Source organism: Corapipo altera, unplaced genomic scaffold, assembly GCF_003945725.1.
Source record: "Corapipo altera isolate COAL_440 unplaced genomic scaffold, ASM394572v1 268, whole genome shotgun sequence".
In the NCBI taxonomy this organism is placed as follows: Eukaryota; Metazoa; Chordata; class Aves; order Passeriformes; family Pipridae; genus Corapipo; species Corapipo altera.
This window is the reverse complement of record NW_020884901.1, coordinates 10,093,710-10,105,345: the sequence shown is the minus strand read 5'-3', so window position 1 is coordinate 10,105,345 and position 11,636 is coordinate 10,093,710. Positions and strand designations below refer to the sequence as shown.

General features: G+C 46.2%; 1 protein-coding gene across 3 annotated transcripts in view; it reads left to right on the top strand.

Annotated features, from left to right (window-relative positions):
• The first annotated feature begins 112 nt into the window (after positions 1–112).
• Positions 113–11,636, top strand: part of FKBP15 (FKBP prolyl isomerase 15) — a 26,540-nt gene continuing 15,016 nt past the window's right edge. For 2 of the 3 annotated variants that reach the window (XM_027649911.1, XM_027649908.1), the window contains exons 1-13: positions 113–250; positions 1,727–1,836; positions 2,140–2,218; positions 2,793–2,862; positions 4,328–4,402; positions 5,485–5,583; positions 5,999–6,148; positions 6,871–6,939; positions 8,052–8,195; positions 8,639–8,784; positions 9,804–9,852; positions 10,570–10,689; positions 10,929–11,028. In XM_027649911.1, coding sequence (XP_027505712.1) covers positions 198–250; positions 1,727–1,836; positions 2,140–2,218; positions 2,793–2,862; positions 4,328–4,402; positions 5,485–5,583; positions 5,999–6,148; positions 6,871–6,939; positions 8,052–8,195; positions 8,639–8,784; positions 9,804–9,852; positions 10,570–10,689; positions 10,929–11,028 — 1,264 coding nt within the window. In that variant the 5' untranslated portion in view covers positions 113–197. The remainder of the gene's footprint in view (positions 251–1,726; positions 1,837–2,139; positions 2,219–2,792; positions 2,863–4,327; positions 4,403–5,484; positions 5,584–5,998; positions 6,149–6,870; positions 6,940–8,051; positions 8,196–8,638; positions 8,785–9,803; positions 9,853–10,569; positions 10,690–10,928; positions 11,029–11,636) is intronic. The other variant, XM_027649909.1, reaches the window with a different exon arrangement.

Here is an 11,636-nt window from a genome sequence, read left to right as displayed (position 1 = left end):
GCCCCCGGTCAGTCCCGCTCTTCCAAGGCGTCCTTTTAAAGCTCCGCCCACTTCCCTCTTCCCCTTAAGCCCCGCCTCTTGTGACGCGCCCCCAGACCCCGCCCCTCCCGCCGGGCCGGTCCCGCCGGGCCGTGAAGCGCCGCTCGTTCCCATTCCCGTTCCTATTCCCGCTCCCATTCCCGCTCCCGGTCCCGGCGATGTTCGGGCCGGCGGACGAGGACGACGCGGATTTCCTGTCCCCGGCCAGCGGGTGAGCGCCGAGGGGCGTTGCGGCGGGACCCTCCCCATCCTGCCCGGTCAGGCCGCGGCCCCGGGGAGGGAGGGCCCGTGTCCGTGAGGGGCGGGCCCGCGGCCTGCGGGGCCCGGGGCCGGCACTGCCCTGCCGGGCCTGGGCTCAGCCCCGGGTGTGTGCCCCGCCCCGGCCCCGCTGTACCGGGGGCGCAGGGGGAGCCCGCGGAGGGGTCGGTGCGGCCCCCCCGGTGTGCCCGGGACAGGGGCCTCCGAGAGCCCCCCGAGGGACCCCGGTGTGCCCGGGACAGGGGCCTCCGAGAGCCCCCCGAGGGACCCCGGTGTGCCCGGGACAGGGGGTCCGAGAGCCCCCCGAGGGACCCCGGTGTGCCCGGGACAGGGGCCTCCGAGCTCTCCCCAGGGGACCCCGGTGTGCCCGGGACAGGGGGTTCCGAGAGCCCCCCGGGGGACCCCGGTGTGCCCGGGGAGGTGCGGCCGCCCGGGGGTCGCTGCCGGTACAGGGAGAGAAATCGGCGTTTTCACTTCCGTGAGGGGTCGGCGGCAGGTCCCGAAAGTGCCGATTTGGGGCCGGTTTCAGTTTCTGTTGGTATCGTATCCATGTGTGGCACATCCAGGTTTTGTTATATCCTGTGACTTGTTGCCGCTTCCAGGATTCCTCGCGGTTGTAATTCCAGCTCTGCCCACTCCTCACCCCCTTCCACGAGCTTCTGTTCTACAGCTCATAAACTAATCCTCTTTCTTAGCAAACTTAGTTATTTATTTAAAGCAGGTCCTGTAAAATGCTGCAGGTGCACTGACAGTCGTGGTGCCCTTTGAATTATTCCCTTATCCCATGATACCAAGAGTAAGTTGAGCTTAATAGATCTTAAATCAGTAGAACTGCAAACAACATCTCTTGAAGGAACAACCTACAGCATTAAACCTTCTGCCATTTTAAAACTTAATGGGAGAACGTGTTTCCTGGACATTTAAAGAAGAAAACTTCAGGAGCTGAATGGTGGCTTCTCTGTTCTCGCAGTTTTTTCGTTTTTATATCAATCAACTGGTTTACATGAGGCTGGTTCTGGTCATTGCTCCAGACTAACTGCTTTTTTTGTATAATTTCAGTCCTTTTTACCTTCAGTTTCTTTTGAGGAAATGAAACACTGTTGTACCACTTCCTCAACTCTTCATCTACAAGTTCTGGTTATTCAAAATTAAGTGGCTAATTAGCACAGAGCAACTTAACCTGCAGTTAATTTATTTCTAAAGTATTGGTAAAAACTTTGTATTTGGTAGAACTTATAATTAAGGGTGTTCATTATCCATAAAGTCTGTGTTAAATCACAGAATGTTTTGAGTTGGGAGGGACCCACAAGGATCAAATCCAACTCTTAAGTGAATGGCCCATGTGGGGATCAAACCCACAACCTTGGTGTTATTGGCACCGTGTTCTAACCAACTAAATAAGGTTAAATGATTTTATGTCTCTCTCTAGTGCCAGATTGGCCTCTCTCTTTGGTCTGGATCAAACAGTCTCAAGCCAGGGCAATGAATTCTTCCAGTTCACTGCCCCAAAGCAGCCCAAGAAGGGTCAGACAGCAGCTGGTGAGTAACTGGGCTGGAGCGTGGGGAACAAACTCAGCTGGATGTGTGTGTTGGGAGAAGGAGGGCCTTGGGAAGAGCACCACTGCAAATAATTCCCTGAGTTTTCCTGGATTATGTTATCCTTTAGTACCCTCCCACACCCGGGTTCTCTCGGGTGAGTGAAATTTTGAACGCGAGTCTTTGTTTTCATTAATATTCTCCTGGAGTTGTTTTTCCCTGGGGAGGGGGGGGGTGGATCGTGTCGTGGTGTTGTCCCAGCCCAGCTGTGTGCCACTGACAGACATTCCTGATGTTTGTTCCCAGCAGGTCAGGCCCAGAAGGCTCCCGTGGCCCCGGCAGCCCCGTCGGTGTTGGTGGCCACCGCGGTGCTCGCGTACCGATAGTGAGTGTCCCGTGGCACCGGGGGAGTCTGTGCCTCTGGGGCTCCCTGAGCACACAGGGAAGAGAGTTTGGCATGAGTGGGAGGGAGACTGTTGCTTACAGATGTGTCTGTTTGGTAGAAGTGCTACAAGTCAAAGTTTCTGCTCAGGAGGAGTTGCAGTTGCTGCAGCTCTGGGTGAGATAAAGAGCAAGGGCTGGATGTGGCTGTTGCTGGAGCTGCATCCTGGGGTGCTGGGCTGATAATTACACTGCTTCAGGCAGCTCTGGCAGAGGCTTGTGTCTCAGGCATCCAGAACTGAGGCATGAGCAGAGTGGCAAACAATGTCTGATTGCTGCCATCATGTAAAAACTCTTCTGCCCTGGATCTGGGAGAAGAGCAGCTTTCCACTCAAACTCCATAATGTTCTGTGTTCTGTGAGGAAGCAAGAATGTCTCCGAGCCAAGCAAGGCTGCCTGAGGAAAGGGACATGAACTCTAGAAGAATTAAACAAATTAAAAAATTAAAACTCAGCAACAGTAAAGAGAAATCTGAGGCAGGGGCAGTCCTGCAGCTGAATGTCTCACTTGTCTTCCAGTACAAATGGGCAGTACTTGAAGCAAGGCAAGTACGGAGCAGCTGTCGTGGGGAACCATGCTGCCAAAGAGGTGAGGAACACTTCCTTCTCTGACATCTTAGTGCTCAGGGTTTGCTGGTGTGAGATGATGTTTCTCTGAGCTTTTGGTGTTGGGGTCTCAGTTCCCCTGTTGCCTTCCTGCCTCCACCCATTCACCTTGGTGATACCTTTCCTGCAGTCCATGGGGTTGTAAGATCTCTTACAACTTGTGCCTGAAGTAGTTTGCAATGTGTCAGGCACTTTTTCCAATTTGAAGGAAGTGATTTTGGTATTTATTCAGAATGTCTTTTGACAACTGGATCACAAATCTGTGCACGTGGAAATATAAAGGAAAATCTTGTCCAATAGTACAGAAATGCTTTGCTTAAGTTTTGTATCAAAATTCTCTCTCCTTTTGCTATCAAAAATCTCTCCTTCCCAAGTATTCTTCTAAGAACATGATACTGAGATGCCCAAAAAATTGGTGTATTTAAAAGGGACTTTGAAAACTCTCATCTGTCCTTGCTGTTGATATCTGTGATGTTTCATATCCCCCAATTCCTAACTCATGTTGTCTCACTACATTGCTTCCCCTTTGGCAAGAACAAAATAAATAGTAGTTTGGTAAACTCCATTCCTGAGTCAGGGATCTGGGAAGTGTTGAGCTGTGTTTTGGGGGAGCTGGAGAGAGCAGGGCTTGCAGAAGGAAGCTAAACCAGGCTACCTGTGTGGTATTACATCCTACTGGGAACAGTGGGTTACTCCCAGTTCATCCCTGAATTTGGTGCAGGTGCATAAAGGAAAACACTGTTCCTTAGTAGATCACGTCTAACAGAGCCAAAGATGTCAATATAATATTACATCTGTGTTGTTTAGTACTTGGAAAGCTCCCTCCAACTCAGTCTGTTGCTTTTCAACTGGTTGATGTGAAGCAAAAAAACAATAAGATACACATATTAGGATATTAGGAAAAATTCCTTCATGGAAAGAGCTGTCCAGCCCTGGCACAGCTGCCCAGGGCAGTGGGGGAGTCCCCATCCCTGGAGGGATTTAAAAGCCATGTGGATGTGGCACTTGGGGCCATGAGTTAGTGGTGGCCTTGGCAGTGCTGGGGGATGGTTGGACTCCATGACCTTTAAAGTCTTTCCCAGCCTAAATGATTCCATGGCTGTGTTATGCCATGTGTGGTGGGTTGTATGTATGGAAGGGTTAATGCACCATCTTTTTGCACAGTAACTGTGAAAAATGTGAAATTAATTAAAGTATCTTTTTTATTGCAAATTAATGAGTTTGAATTGCTGGATTCCCGCAGCTAAATAAAACCCCTTGAAAATAAGGCAGATTTAATAGGTGTTACAAAACTGTATTAAGTATTTTTGCTGTGAAAAATGCTGCTGCAAGGACAAATAAATACTGAGCCTTAGGCCCAGGGCTTGACAAAGCGCTTTAGAATTGAAAATGTTTTGAGTTTCTGCTTCTTTGTTCTTTTTCCCTGCCCAATTCCTTGTGGAATCCAGTACAGGATCCTCCTCTACATCAGTCAGCAGCAACAGATCACAACTGCAAGGATCCACCCAGGCTTTGTACTCACGGTAAGCTCTGGGTTAGGAATTGTTCACTGCAAACACAAGCTGGCTCTGAAGTTCTTGTAACCTTTGAGATCAAACATCTGACTGACACAGCAGGAGGTGTCACAGGGACTGTTCTCCTCATGCATTGCACAAGAGGCTTTTCCATCTGCCTCTTCCAGAGCACCTCCTCAGTGTGTTCCATAATCAAGCCCATACCCTGTAGGAGGTAAATTATTACCTCTGATCTCAGAGGAGATGTTTTGGGGGTTGCAGCCCTGCAATGGACACAAACAGAACAAAATTCCTCTTGTTAAGAATTTGTAGATAAGAGGCTGAGAGGATACAAGTGAGTAAAGCAGAAGGAAATGACAGCAGGGAAATGTTTTCTCTCGGAAAATTGACACTCAGCATTTTCCTGCTCTTGAGAACAGTCTGGAGCAGTGTAAGCCCTAAAATGGGATCTCTCAGGAAGTTGTTTTCTGCCAGTTTTACAGAAAATGGATGTGTTGGTTTGCTGTTCTTAGCTTGTCATCAGATGACATGAAATTTCTTGGTTTGATAAAGAGGAATTTCACTCTGAAATAGTGGAATTTTAATCCCAGTTTGTAACCAGGTTTTTAGTTTGTGGCCTTGCTTTCTAGTTTTATAAGCACATTTTTAAAGGGTTAATGGGTTATATATTCAGCTTCTGGTGATGTGGTTTTTTAGAAGTAAGGAAAGAGTGACTTCTCCAGTTGATTCTGGAAGTCTAAATATAATCGATATTTATGAAAAATAGATACACTTAAAAATCTCTGTGTATACTATGAACTGAGCTTCAGAGAAGCTTGTGAAAGGTTCCCTGTGTCATAAAAGCTGCAGGATCTTTGAAGAACTTAATATTTGCTCAAGTATTTGAGTTATAATAATTCTTCCACAATAATAAGCACATAAATAAAAGCTAATTTGTGCATTCAGAACTTGGGCAGTAGAACAGCAGGGTTCTTCCTCTGACTGCTTAATTTCAGTAGCTCTTATTTTAAGCTGCTTTTGGATGCAGATTTTATTAGTTTGGTTGAATGCATTGTTTAATGTGTAAATGGGACTGATTTCCTTTCCCACAGGTCCAGCCCAACAATTACAGCACCTTCTATGATGATCAGAGGCAAAACTGGTCCATCATGTTTGAATCAGAAAAGGCAGCAATGGATTTCAGCAAACAGGTAACTGCTCACCCTGGGCCAGGGGCAATTTGTTGGACTGTTTAGAAAAATGGGCAAATCAAGGTGTGTCTCTGAGAGAACCTTAATTGCTGGAAGATTCTGAGTCAGTTGTACTTTTTCATTGAAGTTCAGCTTTGAGTGTCTTTGTGAGCAGATCTGTGAGGAACCTGCCTGGGTTTTGTTCATTAAAACAGGCAGGGAGCCTGTTAGTTCTGATGGGATTTTTGAGCAAGACTCTCAAGTAAGACCGATTTTCTGTAGAGCAGGGGGCATTTAATCAGCAAAATTCAGCACAAGGAAACATGGAATGCCTTGTGACTGCATTTCTAACCTGGGCTTGATCAGTGCAGTAAGGAATACATCAAATTTGTGATGAGTGGAACTTGCCTCTGGTTTAATGGCTTTCCTTCTGCAGGTGTGCATTGCCAAATGCAACAGCTCCCCAGTGCTTGAGTCAGTCCTCTGCCAGGATCTCCTCCTTGGAGAGGGGCAGGGAGTAGAAGCAGGAGACTCTCTGGAAGTTGCCTACACAGGTTGGCTGTTCCAGAACAACGGCCTGGGACAGGTAAAGACATTTCTGCTGCCTCCTGATACTGAGTGTGACAGTCCCTGGGAGGAACCTGCACCTCCAGCATAGTATTGGTGTTGATGTTAATGGTGTATTTTGGTCCTCTATGGCACTGTAAGTGAGGTCAGACGTGTTACCTCTAGAATAATAAAGGATTCTGGCGTATTAGGACAAATTTCCTCACTGAAAGGGTTGTCAGGCCTTGGCACAGGCTGCCCAGGGCAGTGGTGGAGTCACCATCCCTGGGAGTGTTCAAAAACCATCTGGATGTGGTGCTTAGAGACGTGGACTAGTGGTGAACATGGCAGTGCTGGGGGAATGGTTGGACTTGACAATCTCAGAGGGCTTTCCCAACCTTAATGGTTCTGTGATTCCATTACTGCTCAGGAGGAGGTGATTGAAATGCTCTTAACTTCCATAGGCACTCTCACACATGAATATTTAATGTTGAGTAGTGTTTTTCTTGACCCACTCCTGTCCTAAAGCAGGTCTAAAGTCTGAGTCTCCAGCTATCAGTTCCCTTCATTGTACTTCAGGAAATGGACTAAAAGCTGTAGCCAAGCTCTGTCTTGAGGCTGAGAATTAACTTTGAAAGGAGTGGGATGGGAAACAGCATGTAAGCAGAGATTCTGGGAATTTATGGAACGTGTAAAGTAGCATTCAGAACCTTGAAACAGTTGTGAAATCCATGTATTTTGTGTTCTTGTTCAACTCTGCAGGTGTTTGACTCCAATGTTAACAAAGACAAGCTGCTGCGGCTGAAGCTGGGATCTGGAAAGGTCATCAAGGTACAGCTTCTGGCACTTTATTATGATTGAAATCCTAGTGCTGGGAATTGCTGAAGATCATGTTCAGGATTCATATTTGCTATTTCAGTTTCATTTATTAGAAAACACTCTGTAACCTTGGCTCGCTCAAATTTTTTCTTCTTAATTTGCACAACACAGCCCAGTCTCCTTTTCAACACCAGTGTTAGACAGAAGTTGCCCTCTTTGGTAAAAAGGAAGCTTCCTGTTTTGAAGACCTGAAGTTTTTTTGTCTTTATTATTCTGGAAGTCACTTAATCCATTCCCCTTTTCTTGAGGAACCCTATTTCTAAAGGAGGATTTCTATTTGAGAAGAATTATGGATCCTTCCCTGCTCATTGTGCCTCAGAGGCAGAGCATCAGATACACCCTGGAGGAGGGCAGGGGAGGGTGGAGGTGACTGACAACTTTTAGGCTGGTCTATACAAGACAGTTCTGCTGCTGCCAGTGGTTTCACCTTTCCAGTCAGATCATGAGGGGTTGACTCTGTGATAGTTTTTCAGTCCAGGGGGTGTGATGCTCCCTTATGTTATCCATAAACCCAGGGTTTGAATCAGAGATGCTTTGTTCAGGTCACTTCCATTACCTGACTAGTTCATATATGACCTGTTACAAGTTGTCCTTTATTGAACACATGTTATTTTTCTATTTATTTTGTTTTAACCTGTATCTTATTAATGTTGCCTGGGTGTCAAAGCCATCTTGTCCAATGCAGTTTGCTGCATCCCCCTTCTTCTACATCCCCCTCACTACAACTGATTTCTCTGGGTGCTTTGTAAATCCAGCCAGAGCAATTCAGATCTCAGTGATGTGGAGTCCAGTTCTTTCCCAAAATGCTGAGAGAGGTCACCACTCTCTGTTGGAGCTTCATCTTTATTCTTAAGTTAATGTTGGCATTTATAACTGGCTGTTATGATTTGTGGTAAGACAAAAGTTTAGTCCTGCAGACTGAAAAGAAATAGGATTTTACAACCCTGTGTTTTGGAATCTTCTTTAACTGGTGCCTGAAGTTGTCTTTATGGGGTAATTAAAAGAAATTAATGTCACTGATCCAACTGTTGCTCTCTCTTCTGTTGTGTCTCTGAAAACCAAAGGGCTGGGAGGAAGGAATGATGGGGATGAAGAAAGGAGGGCGAAGGTACCTCATCATTCCCCCGGCGTGGGCCTACGGGGCTCAGGGAGTGACTGGTCGTGTCCCTCCAGACTCCACTCTGGTGTTTGAGGTGGAGGTCACGAGGGTGAGTGTCTCCTTCCAGTGTTTGTTCTACATCTCCTTTGTGGCTCTTGGGTGTCTGCAAGGTGGGAACCTGCTGTTGGCTCAGAAACTGTTACAAACCGAACACCTCAGGGAGATGTGTATCTTTAATTAAAGAACAAACAAACCAACTCAAAACAGAACCCTAAACCCAGAGAATCCCTCCAGGCTGTTCACTAAGACACATCTGTTGTAACTGTCCTGGGATCTTTTAGTTGTCTCATTTGTGAGTCATTTGGGAAAACAAAATACTCCTGGAGGAATGACAGGATGTAAAGACTCAGCTTCTCCAGCTCTGAGTCAGTTGTCTGCTTTTACTTGGGGTGCATGAGCTCGACAGGGAGTTACATCACAAATAAACAACCTGCTGAAAATCTTTCCAGGAACCAAAAGAACCCATATTTTTTGCTACATGCTTTTTATAAGGTGAAGCTGGCAAAGGAGTGCTCTGGTTCAGATGGACTGAGTGTGAGTTCAAGGGATTCTCCTGCACCTTCTCCAGTTCCCAGCTCAGATGGCTTCTCTGCAGACACTGGTTTATTGCCTCCCTCTACAATCCCTCCAAAGCCTGGGTAAGAAGCAGCACAGTTAAAACAACTTGTGGTATTAAAGATGGCAATGCCCATAAACATGTGTCACAAAGCTGCACTAACACATCATTTGGGTCCTCTGTGTGCCCACCCAGTGCCCTCAGAGTGGCAGAGCTGCTGGCTAACAGGACTTGGGGGAATTTTCTACTGGAGTGCTGACTTTCAGATTTAAAGCAACCGAGATGGGCTTAAATGAAGGAAGACATTCCTCCACAGCTTTGCTGAGATTTAGTGTGACTAAGCTGTGTGGGTGCTGCTATAACAGCTGCCTCATCTCAGCTGGCAGCACAGTCATCAGTTTGGGCCTTCTCACTCTACAACTCCCAGAAAAGAGGGTGTAGCCAGGTGGGGTTGGGCTCTTCTCCCAGGTAATGAGCAACTGGGCAAGAGGAAACTGCCTCAAGTTGTGCCAGAGGATGTTTATATTGGATATTAGGAAAGTTTCCTCACTGAAAGGGTGGTCAGGCACTGGCACAGCTGCCCAGGGCAGTGGAGGAGTCACCATCCATGGAGGTGTTCAAAAAATGCAGATGTGGCCCTTGGGGACATGGGTTAGTGTGAATACTGGGTTATGATTGGACTTGACCTTAGAGGTCTTTTCCAACCTTAACAATTCCATGATCTGTTTCTTAAATGGGTCACTCACGCTTTTCAGGGAGTCCAAATAAGTACTCCTCTTGTTGCCATAAGTAGTTTGGTTTTGGACTTGGTTAAAACTGTTTGTACCAGAATGTGGGTGTTGCAGCAATCAACAAAATCATCTTTCTGTAATCAGCTGTTCCACAGCCATGGGACTTGTCCATAGTCATGTCCTGAACATATCTATAGATGTTGTTGCAAGGAATCTTCCAGGAGTGTAGGCTAAAGGAAATACTCAGGATATAAGAGAATGTCAAATACACCTTCCCCTTGGAAAACCAGTATTTATAAATCCAAAAGGCTGGATCCTGAATTTCCTCGTGGTTATCTCCAGTATGAACACACACCTGTTTGCTTTGCAGGGAACCAGCTGTCCGGGCCAAGTCAAACTCCATCAGTGAGCAGCTCGCAGTAAGTGCTGGCTTTGCCTAATTAATTAGAAGCCCTAAGTAGGGAAGCTTGTTTGGTTTCAGCTTAGCACTGGGTATTGCTTAAGATAAAGTGAGCATCATGCAAGCAAGACATGGAATGTTCACCTTGCTGAGAGCAGGTTAGTGCCTTGTTTTTGAAGGGATTAATGGTTGGACTTGATTAATGGTTGGACTCGTTCATAGAGGTCCTCTCCAACCATAATGATTCTGTGATTAGCAGGACCTGAGAACCTCAGTGCCAGTTTCTACTCTTAAATGCAAAGTTACTTTGGCTCTGTGGATGTTCACAAGGCTACTTGTCCTTTGGGATGAATGGAGAAGTTTTAAATGGATAACAAAGAGTGATTGGGACATTCAGGATAAGTTTGTATCGCTACATGAGAAGACTTCGTGTGTGTGCCTCGGGGTAGAAAAAGCTTCCTGAATTCACATATTATCTTCTTATTGCTGTGTTTTGTGCAAGGATAAACTTTTCTATATAGTGACAGCAGTATCATCCCAGAAGGAGAGTGTATAAAGCAAGCCAGATTAACAAATTCATGGGGCTATCCTGTGTGCTTGAAAAGTAGTTCTTCACAGTCATTGAAAGAATGAAAGAGCCAAAATTATTAAATCAGAAATTTATAAGTGTCTGATCCTGACAGATGTGTCTGTAATACCTGAAAAGTCTGAGAGTAACTGTAAATGTTTCTTTCAGAACCCAGATGTAGCCAAGGCAAAGCTGATTTCTCGGATGGCCAAAATGGGACAGCCCATGCTGCCCTTCCTTGCTGGGACAGCAGGGGGTCAGCTGGACTCCAGTGACTCAGAAATAGAGGTACATCACCAGTCACATTAAAAACACAAGGGTGTTTTTAATGCTTCTTCTACAGTGGGAGTTCCTTTAAGTGGAATCTGTAGCAGTGGCTCTCCTGTGGCCCCAGGAAAGTCTACTCTGGATCTGTGGCAAAAAGGTTCCACTAGATAGTTCACTTGGGTTGACTGGGTAACACCTTCTTGGGCTCAGACTGTTTGCTTGTTCTTAAGCATCTGTTGTAACATGCAGAATGTTTTTAGGATCCAAATACACTGAGAGGGACAACCCAGCCAGTGGCTCCATCTTCCATGAGACCTTCCCAGCCAGCTCATGCAGTGCTGCCCACAGTGTCCACACAAGGTAATGTGCTGGGGCTGCTGTAGAGACATTCCACTTGTGGGCTGCAGGAATAGAGGATTCCTTTCAGGAATTTATAGCTAGCTTCTGATAAGGCTTGCTGATCTTCAGCTCCATAGGAACCCTTATCCATGAAGCACAAGACTGAATCCCTGGAGTGTTTCTTCATGTGCATTCCTGCTTGAGGAAGAGCAACCACCACGTGTGAGCTGCTCTGTCACTGTGTGTGCTGGGGTGGCACTGAGACTTCTAGGACATGTGATTTCTAAGTGGGATGTTACAAATCCTTTCCCATTGAACAGCAATTTTTTTTAGAAATTATGGAAATCAGAGTGAAGGGAGCAGAGAACTGGCTCTGCAGTGGGCTTGACTTGTCTTCCCATCAGGGAATAGTCACATCAGCTGCTGGTCAGCTGAGCAGTGTTTAGAGTCAGCCTGAATAACATCTTGTGTCAATAAACTTCAGAGCTACCTTTGTTTGAATGAAAAGGGGTTGTCTAAATGTAGCTAGAAGTGGGATTTCTGTGAAAGATTATTCTTTTCTTGACCTTTTATCACTTGCTTGACTGGATTTAATTTTCACAATTCTGTCTATTTAGTCTTTTTTTTTC